Source organism: Bombus affinis, chromosome 1 (genome assembly GCF_024516045.1).
Source record: "Bombus affinis isolate iyBomAffi1 chromosome 1, iyBomAffi1.2, whole genome shotgun sequence".
Classification (NCBI taxonomy): domain Eukaryota; kingdom Metazoa; phylum Arthropoda; class Insecta; order Hymenoptera; family Apidae; genus Bombus; species Bombus affinis.
This window is the reverse complement of record NC_066344.1, coordinates 452,549-467,681: the sequence shown is the minus strand read 5'-3', so window position 1 is coordinate 467,681 and position 15,133 is coordinate 452,549. Positions and strand designations below refer to the sequence as shown.

At 30.6% G+C, this 15,133-nt stretch overlaps 5 protein-coding genes across 11 annotated transcripts; 3 read left to right on the top strand and 2 right to left on the bottom strand.

The window, feature by feature from the left end:
* Nucleotides 1-199: 199 nt before the first annotated feature.
* Nucleotides 200-2,789, bottom strand: LOC126918881 (mannose-P-dolichol utilization defect 1 protein homolog). Of its 2 annotated transcripts, none has more exons than XM_050727397.1 (5): nucleotides 2,571-2,789; nucleotides 1,929-2,099; nucleotides 1,582-1,804; nucleotides 1,374-1,494; nucleotides 200-1,270 (listed from the first exon to the last, which is right to left on the bottom strand). In XM_050727397.1, the coding sequence occupies exons 2-5, from the start codon at nucleotides 2,072-2,074 to the stop codon at nucleotides 1,137-1,139; spliced, it is 624 nt and encodes a 207-aa protein (XP_050583354.1). In that variant the 5' UTR covers nucleotides 2,075-2,099; nucleotides 2,571-2,789; the 3' UTR covers nucleotides 200-1,136. The 2 variants fall into 2 exon arrangements, with proteins under 2 accessions (XP_050583354.1, XP_050583343.1); XM_050727386.1 differs by having other exon boundaries at nucleotides 2,456-2,786.
* A 387-nt stretch (nucleotides 2,790-3,176) lies between these two features.
* On the top strand, nucleotides 3,177-10,471 carry LOC126918723 (putative uncharacterized protein DDB_G0277255). Of its 3 annotated transcripts, none has more exons than XM_050726977.1 (6): nucleotides 3,177-3,319; nucleotides 4,102-4,198; nucleotides 4,319-4,509; nucleotides 4,619-6,427; nucleotides 6,525-6,693; nucleotides 6,782-10,471. In XM_050726977.1, exons 3-6 carry the CDS (start codon nucleotides 4,393-4,395, stop codon nucleotides 7,174-7,176), a joined length of 2,490 nt encoding a protein of 829 aa, XP_050582934.1. In that variant the 5' UTR covers nucleotides 3,177-3,319; nucleotides 4,102-4,198; nucleotides 4,319-4,392; the 3' UTR covers nucleotides 7,177-10,471. The 3 variants fall into 3 exon arrangements, with proteins under 3 accessions (XP_050582934.1, XP_050582912.1, XP_050582923.1); XM_050726955.1 differs by having other exon boundaries at nucleotides 3,177-3,461; XM_050726966.1 differs by having other exon boundaries at nucleotides 3,177-3,666.
* Nucleotides 10,472-11,458: 987 nt separating this feature from the next.
* LOC126918886 (ubiquitin-conjugating enzyme E2 G2) lies at nucleotides 11,459-13,024 on the bottom strand. Of its 3 annotated transcripts, none has more exons than XM_050727431.1 (4): nucleotides 12,887-13,024; nucleotides 12,192-12,273; nucleotides 11,897-12,015; nucleotides 11,459-11,808 (listed from the first exon to the last, which is right to left on the bottom strand). In XM_050727431.1, the coding sequence occupies exons 3-4, from the start codon at nucleotides 11,928-11,930 to the stop codon at nucleotides 11,549-11,551; spliced, it is 294 nt and encodes a 97-aa protein (XP_050583388.1). In that variant the 5' UTR covers nucleotides 11,931-12,015; nucleotides 12,192-12,273; nucleotides 12,887-13,024; the 3' UTR covers nucleotides 11,459-11,548. The 3 variants fall into 3 exon arrangements, with proteins under 3 accessions (XP_050583388.1, XP_050583368.1, XP_050583379.1); XM_050727411.1 differs by lacking the exon at nucleotides 12,887-13,024 and adding an exon at nucleotides 12,399-12,544; XM_050727422.1 differs by lacking the exon at nucleotides 12,887-13,024 and adding an exon at nucleotides 12,350-12,368.
* LOC126918861 (S-adenosylmethionine sensor upstream of mTORC1) lies at nucleotides 12,663-13,941 on the top strand. The gene is made up of 2 exons (XM_050727302.1): nucleotides 12,663-12,812; nucleotides 12,905-13,941. The coding sequence occupies exons 1-2, from the start codon at nucleotides 12,681-12,683 to the stop codon at nucleotides 13,835-13,837; spliced, it is 1,065 nt and encodes a 354-aa protein (XP_050583259.1). The 5' UTR covers nucleotides 12,663-12,680; the 3' UTR covers nucleotides 13,838-13,941.
* A 111-nt stretch (nucleotides 13,942-14,052) lies between these two features.
* On the top strand, nucleotides 14,053-15,038 carry LOC126918897 (60S ribosomal protein L28). Of its 2 annotated transcripts, none has more exons than XM_050727453.1 (4): nucleotides 14,053-14,146; nucleotides 14,399-14,495; nucleotides 14,589-14,831; nucleotides 14,913-15,038. In XM_050727453.1, the coding sequence occupies exons 2-4, from the start codon at nucleotides 14,409-14,411 to the stop codon at nucleotides 14,997-14,999; spliced, it is 417 nt and encodes a 138-aa protein (XP_050583410.1). In that variant the 5' UTR covers nucleotides 14,053-14,146; nucleotides 14,399-14,408; the 3' UTR covers nucleotides 15,000-15,038. The 2 variants fall into 2 exon arrangements, with proteins under 2 accessions (XP_050583410.1, XP_050583401.1); XM_050727444.1 differs by having other exon boundaries at nucleotides 14,074-14,214.
* Nucleotides 15,039-15,133: the final 95 nt, after the last annotated feature.

The window sequence follows — 15,133 nt, the reverse complement described above, 5'->3', positions numbered from 1 at the left end:
ATTAAATCTATCAGTCGAAAACGCACGGTTCTCTTAATTTCACGCTTGTATTTATCCTTGGACTTGCAGTTTTAGGAAGACGTCTAGGCGATTAAAAATTCTTCTCTCGAGAATTAGTTGCATAATATTTTTCAAAGAAGTCTAAATCGGAAGAACAGTACGTGGTTGAGAAGGAAGTCGTAAGAATCTCAGATTATGATTAATCTATTGATAACATTTTTTATTCACTTTTAGCATTCGTCTATATACAATATCTCGTTACGTACAAATGACTGTTTTACGGAATTAGTGTTCGTATAACGGACGAAAGAATTAAATGGTGTAAGTACAGGGTGTAAAAAAAATTAGCGTAAAAATCACCATAAATAGAGTGATTCTACACTTTCGAATTGGTGGAAATTCGTAAAAAAGGTTTATATAAAATTCATCTTAACCTTGAAATTCAAGATCAAAGATTTTTTATTACATCATATTTTATTTTCGCCATGAGGATCAGAAATCTTAAATAGACCCCATAGGTCGCGATCCAACCGCAATTCTATTGGCAAAAATTGTTAAAGTTTCGATAATTTTCAACCTTCTCGATACGGTGCTCGTCTGTAGTTACTTCACGGCTAAGAGCGATTACATAGTACTCAACTGATTAAACTGATGGTTGGTTGATGATGATTGGTTAAACTGATTTTATTCGCAATAACCTATAATTGCAAATATATTGCATTTATTATCGGCGTAAACAAATAAATGGGACCAAATAATATCGTTCCCAATAATTACTGCTCGTACGTTGATAGCGATTAAAACTTTCCATCATTGCATGGAGATTTCCGTCAGCCCTCCTGTCATTCTGTTGATCGAGGATACTGTTAATTCAAAAACTATTTGCATCTGTAAATAACACACGTTCGAAAAAAGAGTGCTTCGCGTTGTAATTTATGTAGTAGTTTCTAACGGCAAAAACTTCGTCGAGCGTAGAATCACGCCACTATGGTGCCTTGCACACTTACATTTTCTTACGCCCTGTACATAGTGTTATAGGATTGTGTTGCCTTTCATTTATAAATAATTGAGCAAGAAATATGGCACGTACTTTTGACTAGATCAGTTTTCATAACATCGCGCCACTGTCGAATTTCTTAATTTTGTTTTGCTCGATGCCGTCTATAATAAATGGCGGAAAACATAATACTTGAACTTAAGATCACAGAGATAATAAAATTTCCTAATAGCAGAATGTCTGCCGAATCCATCCATATGGTAAATACTCTTGCTGTAAACAGAAATCAACGTTTTTATTGGGAACCATCGGTAGAGAAATAGAGAGGGAAAATATTTCTATAGAGAGATCAACATTTTTTTTATCTACAACTTACTTAAATTAGTAAATGCGGAAATAAACCAGGTAATCGGCGACACTGTATCCGCATTTTTCGCACGAAAAATGGCCACTAATTGAACGACTTTACTTGAGACAGAAATTGGAGTACACAGTGGCTGTCAATTACAAAACAAATTAATAGATGACCGGAGAGTTATCAATTAAATTTTTTTTAATTTATTGTTAATTATTGGTTAACTAACCGCTAAAATCGTAAGAACGACTTTCGGGATAAGTTGCATTGCAAAAGAGATACTTATGGCAATATAGAGTATTGAGACCAAAATTGAGAATGTATTTATTTTATTTAAATACTTCAGCACTAGGAAGATTAGTATGTATTCTTGCAATAGAATAACAGGATACTCCAAATAAGATAGTATTGAGTAACCATTTGTAAAATTATAACTAGCCATCACGGTATAGCTGTAAGAAATTCAATGTCAAATTAAGCTTACTTGCAAAAAGCATTTAAAGTTTTTTAAATATATTTTTTAGCTAAGTTAAAATACAAACATCGATGCACGATATACAAGATAAACTTACTTACCTAGTTAATTCTAGCAGAAGGCCTACAACTGAGATTTGATCTGCTGATTTAGCAGTCAATAAATTCAAAATTTGAGGAATCTTCAATACAAAACACATGCCTATTGTTATAAGGCTCAAAAAATCTGCTAATAGTTGCAGTAACATATTTTCATTTATTTAATTTCTGTACCTGCGATTGAACATTACGTAAGAACTTCAGTTGTATTTTCAAATTTATTTGTTTGTTACATAAAATTTACATTTTGTTACTTACATAAAATAATAAATAACAGATAAAAATATTAAAACAAAAATTCACAAAGAAAAGAAAAATATAAAATACGCAATAATAATACTATTTCAAACTAAATGCTAAACTACTATTCGCATTAAACATATGATTTTAAAACATTTATAATACAATTTTTCGCAGTTTTACAAATTGTTTTATACAACTGCATTACTTTATACTTTTTACTTAACATATTACGAACATGTTGATATAAATTTAACAAATTATAAATTAATACTAATTTTTTAACTTACTTTTTAATATTTAATTTCTATTTACACTTTGCCTCACAAGTGTATGATTGTACAGATACATATCTTATAACTACTTTGGCAATTGTTCATGCACACCTGTGCCATGCTTGCATACCTTTTACACTTGCGCAATTATACATAGTTGCAAGAAATACACACACGTAAATTAGAAATTAGAATTCGTAATTATCAGTCGAAACAGAGATTTCTTCTCTGGTTGAACGATCGAACATACATTTACTCGACACGACAGCACCATCGATACCGTGTTTATCTGCATCAGAGAGATTTCCTCTCTGTCTGCGTTTAGTAATTTTCATCTAGGAACTTTTTAAAACGGTTCATGTACAACAACTTTAAAAAGATTAACAAAAAAATAGGAATAATGTAAAATAACTTGAAAATTGAAGAAAAATTTGTAAATAATAATAATAAAATGAATAATCAACACGTGACATTTAAGCAATAGAATATGCTAAATGCTTTACATATTTTTATCGACGCGTTGGAATGTCTCCAAAATTATTCAAAATTATTAGTTTGAGAGAATACTCGTTTTAAATTTGCTTTAAAATAATTGTAAAAGAAAGTAATAGGTTTCTATATATTCTTATTCTTATAAATTGTATAAATAAGTATGGTTTTGCATTAAACAAATTATATTTTATTTGTGAATGTTGGCCATTTGAAAATGTATGACTAACTACGTACATAAAACCATTTCGAATTGTGCAACCACATTGGTGGCTGCAGTTCCTCCTTTTGTGAGATGCATCGTCGATCGCGGAAAGTACTCAAATAGAAGTCTTCCTCAGCATGACAGACGGAATGTGGGAACGGAACAGACATGGAGTAAACTGTAACGTAAAGGACTTGCGTTTGTCTTTTAAATATTGATTTGTCTGTCGAACGAACGTTATGTGACAACGATGGACGTTTTTCTGATACTTTGCTTCGTTGACAAATATTACGTGAATGCGAACGAGTTGCAAGTAACCTAGCATAAGTACGTAAAATCCACTTCTAACTTTCGAAACGTCAAACGTAGTCCACTACTATCTACGATGCAAACATCAACCTTGCCGGGATATTAAAGTGCTCATTGTACGGCATGTACCTCGATCAAGATATTTCGAATATTTTGCACAATAGACAGCTAAAAGATGAATTGTACCAAAGGATATCCCAATTTCAGTCTGTACTACGCTAACGTGGGTCTAAATTTCTTTATGAAGTGATATCAAGACATATTGTTTTTTTATGTCGTATATCTTTTGACAGTACTAATGCTTTTCGTAAGAATATATTTCTCCATAGATTCTTTTTGTTTCATGTACACTCATACTATTCAATTTACTCAAGAAAAATTTATATGATTTACATAATCGAAGGTTAAATATTAAAAATTTATGAAACGTGAGTGTGTATGCGTGCGCGCGCGCGCGCGCACGCTACATGCGTTTGCGTGTAAAATACATTTTTTCAAAAGTCAAATTTTTCTTTAAATAATGTAATAACATTAAACAAGTATATTAAATAAATATAATTATTTCTTTTGAATCACAGAAGAAAGATTTTTGTAATTGTTGTGTGGAAGTGTAAATTTAAATTGCTCTAACATAAAACTGTTTTAAATATCCTTTCAGTTTCTTATTCATAATGGACCATATGAAAAGTACAAGTACTTATATAAACATGAAGATCACGAGACACTCGCGTATTGCTTGTAATTGCTATTTTCAGGTAAGGATTCTAATTTAACTGAGAAACCAAATTTAATTCATCAATTAGGCTGATTTATACAATTAACCAGTAATATCTAAAATATTAATAGTAATATTGAATTCTGCTATAACAATATAGGGGACAATGTGGAACTTCCAAAAATTTTGGCTACTATAAATCCTTTAACAAACAAATAAACTAAAAGTATTGAGATGGACTCTCCACCGTCATGTTCACTAAGCGCTACTGGACCTCTCAGTGATCTTGGTAGCAGTGGAATTGGAGGGTCCATTTCTAGCGATTCAGTTCGAGCACATCTTGCAATCGAGGTATAGCTTATTGCAGTATGATGTTCATATTCATACAAGACTTAAAGTACATATTAAAAATATGTAATACTTTTTTTCAAGTCGAGTGAATAATTTACTTTTGTTTTAGATGCAAGAAAGCGATATAGAAAGTAAATCTTTATCGCAAGATTCTTTTGATTACTCAGATGGTATGTGTGGTGAAAATTTTAATACATTGAAAAAAGGACCAGGATGGACTGATGCTGATGGAAAACTAGAAGTTGAAGTGGTTGATGTAGCTATTAAACCTCCACCAGAGTTTCAAGATAGCCCTTCTCCTCCTAACTCTGAATCTTCATCTGCACCGATCCTTAGCTATGCACGATTAATGAGACAAAAAGTTCCACAATTAATAGACGATTATGCCGAAAATTTAGTACAGTCAATGATTGAAGAAGCGCTAATAATATCTTGTAGAATATCATGGCCAGAAGGAAGAATAGCACCTGCAACAAATCATGTACCAGTGGTAACTCGTAGTGTATATAATCCAAAACGTCTTTGGGCAACAGATTTGTTGACACCTTCATCGTGTCAGGGAGCTACTACTTTAATTACCCCATATAGCACTTTGAATCGTCCAAATTCACGATGTTCTTTAGCTTCTTCTCGTTTGTCCAGTTCTCATAATTCAATAAATACCTCAGGACTGAGTCATAAAGTGGATGACAGCAGTTTTATCACCTCTGCTATGTCACATGATGTTTTAACGACCAGTGAGATTAGTGATATGTACAATGTGCCCTTTGATTCTGACATTTATACTGTACCAATAGATGTAGTTAGACCTTTGCATGATCTTAGAACGCCGCAAAGGCCCAAACGTCATAGACATCATCGTAAAAGAAGAAGAAACGTATCTGCTAGCTCGCAGAGTGAATTAGAAGCCCATATTCAGCAAGCAAGGCATTATTGTGGAAAACCTCGAGCAATTACACACGTCATAAAATCACAGAGACTATTGTCCGATGTATGCTGCAATGAAACTGGGAATGGAAAGCGTCATAGCGTTCCGGGCACATCTGGTCGACATACGTCTCGAACATCTAATGGTCACATGCATAATATTGGTGAACCAATTCACATGACTTTACATGAAGTGCGTCAATATTTGCAAACACTATACTCAAGCTCCAGTGATTCTAGTGAAAATAAAATTAAACGCGATAATAAAGCTCCAATAAGTCATACACCTGTACACCTTGCAATGCCAAAAGGTATTAGTGTAAATAATAACAATAGATATAGTAACCCGCATACAGATTCAGCGATGGATACTCCGATTTCAAACAAAAATAGCAATGGACTGATTCATAATAACAATAACAATAATAATAATAATAATAATAACAATAATCATAATGGTAATGTTAAGAAGCATAAAAAGAATTCGTTTGTTAGCATTAAACATAAAAAGGTAAAAGATGAACCACATAAAGAGAAGGTCGATTCTGAAAGAGAGAAGATTAAGAAGAGCCAACGAAACTTCTCATTAAATTTGAAACAAACACTTTGCAATATCTTTAGATTCAGGCGTTTGGGTTCTCCGGACCATTTCGTAGAGAAAAGAAATAGCATTGTACAGGGTGAAATTGTAGAAGAAGAAGAGGGTGTTGATTCTGACCAACATGCTAATAATAATAATACTACCTCAGAGGTAGATTCCTCTGTACAAAAGCTACCTTTTTTTAAGCGTGCATTACCGCCATTGCCGAAAAGCAATGGGCATGTAGGATGTGTCGAACAAGCGGAAGATGCGCTTACAACGATGGTATCTAAGTGTGAAAGTCCAACTTCTATACCACCACAAATGCCTCTACCTGCGCCAAAAGTCGAAGACGAACCGGCAGAAGATACCAGTATGGATTTTGCTGCTAGTATTGAGAAAGTAAAGGATGTACGTGATTTATACATTTTATTTCCTTTTTAAAATTATTATATTATGTTGAATGTAATTAAGGTATATTATAATTATTAAATTTTATTTATAATAGTATGGATGGTATTGGGGCCCAATATCTGGTGAAGCTGCAGAGAAGATACTGTCGAATGAACCAGACGGGTCATTCATTGTACGAGACAGTAGCGATGATCATTATATTTTTTCCTTATCATTTAGACTTAACAGCTGTGTGCGACATGTAAGAATAGAGCACGATCAGGGTAAGTTTTATGTTTTTATTAATACAGTTTTTCTATACACCGTCATTTTTTTAATACAATTTTAATGTCATGTGCATTGTATATGTAGGTAATTTCAGCTTTGGAAGTTGCACAAAATTCAAGTCTCATACAATTGTCGACTTTATCGAGAATGCGGTAGAACATTCACGTAGTGGACGGTATTTGTTTTTTCTTCATCGACGGCCAGTGTTAGGTCCAATGCGTGTGCAACTTCTTCACCCAGTGTCAAGATTTAAACAGGTTCAAAGTTTACAGCATACATGCAGATTTGTTATTTTGAAGATGGTACGCAGGGATCTTATTCCCACTCTACCTCTGCCTCGGCGGCTCATTGATTACCTGAGCACACCTCATTACTACAGTGAACAGTTAGCTGAACAGGACGATAGAGCTGAATCTCCTGTTAGTTCTTCAACTGGTGAATTAGAGAAGATTTGTTTCACACCACAAGGCCTATCGTGAGGTACAAATATATAATCTTTTGTCCTTCATTTTTGTGAAATACTTGCCAAATGTTTAGTATGTATGGTTTAAGATTTAAGATTTCACACAATTTCGTTCCATATGATTTTGTTAAAGAATATTACGATTAAATATGGGAATAACCTATTTTTACATATATTATACGTTAAATTAAATTTGAAATATACAATTTTTATATCTGTTTGAAAAGAAGGGTAATCCGTTCCACGCGGTTCGTATATAGAAAAATATAGTTAATCGCATAAAAGTATTAAACGAATTGGAAAACAAAAGGTAAAATTACTTCGATGATAATTTTCAATCAGAATTCATATTGACACGATTAAAAATGCACAAGTAGATTGATATCAGATCTTGAATTTTTGATTTTCTCATTTTGTCATAAAATGATTTCCAGAGCACTTATATAATAATCTCAACAAATTCTATGTTATCAGTTTTAATATAAGTTCCTGTTTTTTATTTTAAAATACCTTTACAAGTTCATACGATGCAATGAATGTATAATATTCATATATGTATAATGATGCAAAACGGTGATCGAATAACTCCTTCTTGCGTGCCATATATCTCATACTACTCTGTTCATATAGACATTAAAATCATAATGTTCTTTATTCATTGGTTTTTGGCTAATAAATTATGCTTTTGCCAGAGACTATTCAGTTATGCATTTCACTACTTTCTGTAAAAGTTTAAAACATGTTTTTTAACGTAAATAGAAAGAATATGAATATAATTAATCTACTTCCTACATTTGACGTTCCACTTTATTGAATGATCAATATAGAGTCAATAAATAATTTTAAATATGATGCACATGCAAGCAATTATGGAAAAATGCTGTAGACTAACACATTATATCGAGGTATAATCTGGCATATATAAAAATCAGTTATATCTGTCAACTGTAGAAAATCTCAATATTAATCAGTTCAACATGTTGTTATATCGTGTTTTAAGTTTAGAAGTAGCTGCCACAGACTGATTAACTTAGACAAAATATTCAACGAATTAATGGAATCATAATATAGTATAAATATTTTCATTCAAGCATCAATCGTATTTTTCCGCAAATTATTATCATAATCATTTCCAAGAATAATCTTTGGATGGAACATGTTATTTTAGATTGCTTTATAATGTAAATATTTTTGTGTACATTACTTGATTTTATAGAATAATTAAATCGCCAGGAATTTATTAATATCTGGCACATTAGATATATATATATATTTTGTGATTCTTTAAGTCTATAAAGGATAATTAATATATGATGTGCAATCTTTTAAATGTATTACACTTGTTTGCATTCTTTATAGCCAATTTTAAAATAAGGTTTAATGATATTTACCTTGAAAGGGTAAGAGCTTCTTTGTTAAAACTGATTAGCGACTGGTGCTATATAAAATTATAAATTATAGAATTCTGATTCCTTAAATTATACAGTTGAATCAAGATAATCGAAGTCACTGTTTATTCTTGTGCTCAGATAAACTTAGCAAGATTACATCGTGCAATGCACTTGATCGAATTTAGTTATATTAAATATTTAATTTTTTATAAGTGGTAGTTTTACCTATGTAAATGATTTTTTTCTTTTAATTCGGATAAAGTTTCCGAAACTTACATTCTCGAATTATATTTGATTTGCAATTATTATATAGATTTTAGATTGTAGCTTAATATTAAGAATTTATATAAGTCAAGTGAAAAGTTTTCAATTTACAATTTCGACTAACCAAATGGAAAAGTAGAAAGGAGCTTCAGATAAGATTTAGTAAATTGTAATGATACATATTTTTATTTTTGTCCCTTACCTCTGAAGAGATGTATAAACTCATCTTCAGAAACAGAGACATTACTTTGATAAATTTTGTATTGTGTAATGTTATACAGAGCTCGCTATGAAGCATTGATATGAAGATAGATTTTTCAAGAAAGGGGAAAGTTTTTATACAAAATGTGTACTAACTGTTGCTAGAAAAATTTATTAACGAATCTTTGTTTTACTTTATCTTTAAATTGCTTTTACTGTGCAGCTTCATGAATCATGGAATAGCAAAGGCCACATATACATACATATTGCTCAGAAGTTTTTGTTGCACTTTCGTGAACTTTGCAGTACTAAATAAACAAATTTTATACTCAATATTCACGTGGTAGATTTTGCAATATAATTACTATTACCAGATTGTCTGACAAGACTATGTCTAAGGATAAATCTAAACATATGTGAAGCATGTGCGTATAATTAATGGTTAAAGGCACCATGATACCTCAGCCACAGCGGCAGGTATATAGAGCAGAATTAGTACCATTTTATAACAAATGTATTTTACATTAATATAAGTTGCACATATGTATTCTTGTGAAGAAATTAGCATTATTGAAAAATATCAATACTTTATTTGATTATGTTTCACTATTATTAACATCAACATTAAAAAAAAAAAAAGAAAAGAAATACGAAAACTCTATGCCAAGTGCTATTGGATGATATAATATATGTTCAGAAGATATTTCTTTTATGTGATTATATATAAGTAAGCGTGGCATTGAATAACAGCTTCGTATTTTTATAATGTCTCTCCAATGAGGATATGTAGAAAGTAATAAATTTAATTCTACATTTTTGATACTAAAATGTGATATTATCGTTAATGTTAAAGTTTGCAATTGACCGTACATTTTCAAGACAAAGTGTTCTTTCATGGTATTAAAATATTCTTGAAGCAGTATCCTTTTAAATAGAAAATCTTTAAATCTGATTATGAAAATGTATGGTTCAATTTAATATTTAATTAGAAATTTATTATAACAAATCTTTTATAAAAGAGAAGGGAAATGCACTTGGCATAGAACAATAATTTATTTCTTATATGCCAAAGTTTATAATTGTATTCAAAGTATAACATTAATTTATCAATTAAGATATTGTGTTAAAATATATGTTATTTATGTATTGTTCTAGAACGCTATTTTAGTCCACTATATATACATATATTTGTATATGTACATTCGGTTTTGCAGAATTGTATAAAAATAAGTAAATGTATGCAAAGGGTACCATAACAAAAGTAGAAAAGTTAAAGGTTACTTGTACGAGTTATATTTCTGAGACACGCGATGTTGTACTTTGATTATAATGTTCCGATATATACAATTTTTTATTATTGTTTATTATAAATAATTGACAAGTGCTAGTCATAAACATTGCGTCTTAAGTTGGAGTTCAGTATTGTTTACTAATAAATATCAATTTACTTCCAAATATTTGTATTTATTTTTTTATCTTTTTCAAAGATATAATCCAAACATATTTTTAATAGAAGGGAGCGCTAAAGCTATGTAAGTTCTTTGTTGTTATTTTAATAATTATTCTTTCTTAAATTATGATTTTATATTCTTCAATTTATTTATTCTAGTCTAATATAATTTATCACCAAGTTCGATGGCTATTAGAGTGAAGGATGCATGATAATCAGAAACCTATCACAAATCTTGCAATTTTGTAAATATTTAATGTAATATGAGGTATGCTTTCCAACATGCACAACAGAAGTGTGCACGACTTATCGAAACATTAAGACAGATGTATTACACTACAAAAAAAAAAAAAGAAAAAAAAAGGAAAGAAAGAAAAAAAAAGGATAATCTTCGTTTACTTTTATGATAAAAGAACTTTAAGTTTAAATTCAAAAAAATATCCTACTTTTATAAGCCTTTTTCATCTACAATTAAGTTTCTATAATTTTGTAATGGTAACATTAATTTCACTATAAGTTTTAAATGTACAAATTTCGTTACACTCCTCAAATATCTATAATATACTCATCCAAAATGTTATTTCAGCTTCTTTTTGTAAATATTTTTCAATATCACAATAAAATGAATTAACAGAGAATTGTTTACTGATGAATATTTAGTACTATGTTCGTAATTGTAATACATTCATTATTTACATAGTTTAATTACACGTAATTTGTAATTCATTTGCACAACTCAGATTTCCCATATCTATGAGCACAAGAAAAAATTTTGTTCATTACTTCATTAACTAGTTCAGTCAAAGGTACTCTAAGTGTAAACAAATGCATATGTATTTGATTACCCATGTTTGTACGGTAATGTTGAGAATAAAATACATTTTTTAAGACTAATATCCTGAGTTGTTAATTTGTTTTTAATTCAGTACTTTTACCACTATTACACATGACCGTAAAACATGTTTGTAAGTACATATCACATTCTGATAAAATTTTAATTCAAACATAATATGTATTTTACACTGAATCGTATGATATTTCAATTACAATTTTGTTTCCAATAAAGTATTGAACATCTTAATTTAAGGTGGAATACCAAGTGTTTTTCTAACTAGTTTTTGGGCAATTTTTTCAAATTCTGCGCGATCTTCTCTCCACATTTTTGCTGCATCAACATTTGCTCCACTTTCATCATTTGGCTCTGCTAACATACTTACCACACTTAACAATATCTTTTCTACACTTTGAACCGGACTCCACCTTTCTGCACTGCTTTCATAGCCCATAGGATCGTCACCGGGTGCATGTAATATACTTATACACACTCTACCATCTGCATAAACTAAAGAAAGGTAAATTCTTGTTAATTTTTGTGGATTCATGATGAATCAGCATAGTAATTTGATATTTCAGTAAAAAAAAATCTTTACTATTTGGATGGAACATTTCACAAGTGAATTGCATCTTTGGCGGACTTAGTGGGTAATCTGGGGGAAATATAAGTTTTGCTGGAAAAACACCACCTTCAAAGCATGTTCCTTCTGGTCCACTGTAAACATGCATTTTGACGTTCAACTTGTAAAATTCAAAAAAAAGATAGAAATATAGGGCAGACATTTTATTATGAACACGTTATGCATAAAAACGAATTTTTGCGGGTGAAGAAAAGATTTTTATAAATGAAAAATAAATTTCTAAATACGTACGTAATACGTAAGTACGTACGTGATTAAGGCTTCCCATTCGAAAAAATTTTCTTCATTTATTGGACCAGCGATAATACCTTCAGGTGGATTTAAGGTTAACTCTGCAAGTTATGCGGTACTTATTACATTATCGTTTAAAATCAAATAGAAAGAATAGCAAAAGGGGAAGTTTTATACGATTTCTTTAGTGTAGTGTCAACTGCAAGAAATTAAATTTGATTCTCACGTTTGTACTCTGCCATTAATCGTCTCAGTGCAGAACCCGCCATTGTTTTGGTTATAGGGGTTAATGACGGCAATTTAATGAAACGTCAAAAATTGAATATTAGGTTAAAGCTGGTTAAAGTAACAGAGAGAGAGAGAGAGAGAGAGAGAGAGAGAGAGAGAGAGAGAGAGAGAGAGAGAATCATTAACGGCATTTATACAAAACTAAAAAAACAATTAATCGTTTTATATTTTATATTTTATATTATTCTTAAACTGGAACAATGACAATGTAAAGTTTTAAATGGCGACAGAAGAACATAAATATTTAGCAGATATTATAAAAAATACACATGCCACGTTGCGACAAGAAGCTCAGGATTACGGACCTGAGATTGCATGGAAACGACATATACGTCGTAAAGACATTTTGCAGGTTTGATTAATTTTTTTTATAAATATTAAGATAAAATAATAGTAGTATTCGCGCGTAAGATATTGTAAGATAACCTTATGTATGTGTTTTAGAAATATGCTTCTTGTATGGAAAAATTGGCAACTATCCACTGGATGGAAAATAACTTAAACACCAAGAGTTCAACGTATTCGAGAATAGAATGGATCAAATATCAATGTGAAGAATATTTTTTAAACGAAGGAAGACAGAAATACGATTTGAGAGAAGAAGATATTAAACTGAAAATAGACACAAATTTGTCAAAAACTGAAGTTGCCATAAATTGTAATGTAAATGTTAAACGTAAGAAAGATCAAATATTGGAAAACTTCGATAACGATATTCAGAAATCAGTTCAAAAGATATTATTATTGGATGTAGGCAGTTGTTATAATCCGTTTGAAGCTCTAGATATATTTGAAGTAACTGCAATAGATCTAAATGGTATACCAGATAAAGTTTTTTGCTGTGACTTTTTAAATGTTCAAATCGGACAAGAAACATTATATTCAAACGATAAAGAAGAAATTTTGCAATTGCCTGAAAACTATTTTCAGGTAGTTGTATTTTCTTTATTTTTGGAATATTTACCCTGCCCAAAACAAAGATATTTATGTTGTAAAAAAGCCTATGATTTATTGCAACCAGGTGGTATACTTTTTATCATAAGCCCCGATTCAAAACATGTTAATGCAAATGCTAAGATCATAAAATCATGGAGATACGTCCTGAGTAAATTAGGATTTATGAGAATAAAATACGAGAAATTGCAACATATACATTGCATAATATTCAGAAAATGCGTGTTTAAACATGTTGCATCAAGATGGGCGAATTTGCAAGTATTGCCGCAGGATGATGCTTTATTTTTAGATGATACTTCAATTTATATTCCACAAGATTTCCGAGATGTATCTAACAAAATTAAAGAACGAGATAAGCAAGAGTACGATACGAATGAAGTAATGACTATGTTCAATGAATTACCTTTTGAGCAAATGTAACAAGCAAGATTAACGGTTAATTTTTATTTTTTAAAATTGTAAATATAGATAAAACTCTGATAAAGAATTGCGGCAAAAAATAAATATTGACATTTTTAACTAGTTTTGATGAATCTTATTTTTATTTTTACAGATTGTGTCATGTTAATTCTAGCGATTCTAGTAAGTTATGGTAACTTTTTTTTTTTATGTTATATCTGGTTACGTATAGGGACATGCTTTCATATAATTTCCTAGGATTCATCTTATTCATTTTACACGCCATTTTGAATGTTCTTTTCTAACTTCTGTTCGTTAGGTGCACACGTGGTGAGATTACTTTTACCGTTTATGATATCTGGATATTGTATTTTTTATTAGCTGTAACGTCTAATAAGGTAGATCGATCAAGTATTTCGTTAAAAGAAACCAAAGAATTTAACAAATTTTCAATAAATTGAATAGAAAATATTTTATTTTCTTTGATCGCTGTATAGGTTATCATGGAGATGCCAATTTTCATATTTATGCATGTACATAGATAAGAGTAATGGAAAATTTTAATATATATAATTCTTTCAGATCGTTCAGAATGTCGTCCCATTTAAATTGGATGATTATTCGCAATAACAATGCATTCCTTTTGAAGAAACGTAACATTAATAAACCATTTTCTACGGTTTGTATTACATATACACTGTTGTATGATTGAACAATTTTCTTTTCGCAGCTAATGAGAATTTATAATTTGACCTGTGATATAAACTTTCAGGAACCAAATAATTTGAACAATTTGAGTAGCTACCGTTATTCTGGTTTGATTCATAGGAAAAGCGTAGGTGTTGTCGATACGGCTGATAAAAAAGGATTTACTGTAGTGTATAAAAAAGCTAAAGCTATGAACAAGCCAGCAAAAGCTACAGTTAGGTGTACAATGAAAGCAGGAGCTCGTCGTTCTCTATATAAGTTGAAGCGATTGCTTACGAAGAACAAGTATCGCGTAGACCTTACAAAGGTAAATTAATTTTGAACAAGAAGTGGAGTATATTTATAATCTATTTAAAAGAAGTTTCAATACACGTTGTAATATTTTCAGGCTGCCTTGCGTCGCGCCAGTGCCGTGTTACGTTCTCAGAAGCCTTTGCCCGCTAAGAAGACCCGTACAACCAAAAAGGCTGATTAATTTGTGTACATTAATAAATAATATACATTTTAATGTAAATTTACAGACATGACATATACTGTGAAGAAGATTTATTAACTTATTAATTATTTCACCAAGATGTAACTAATTTAGTTGCCTATGATAATTGCCTT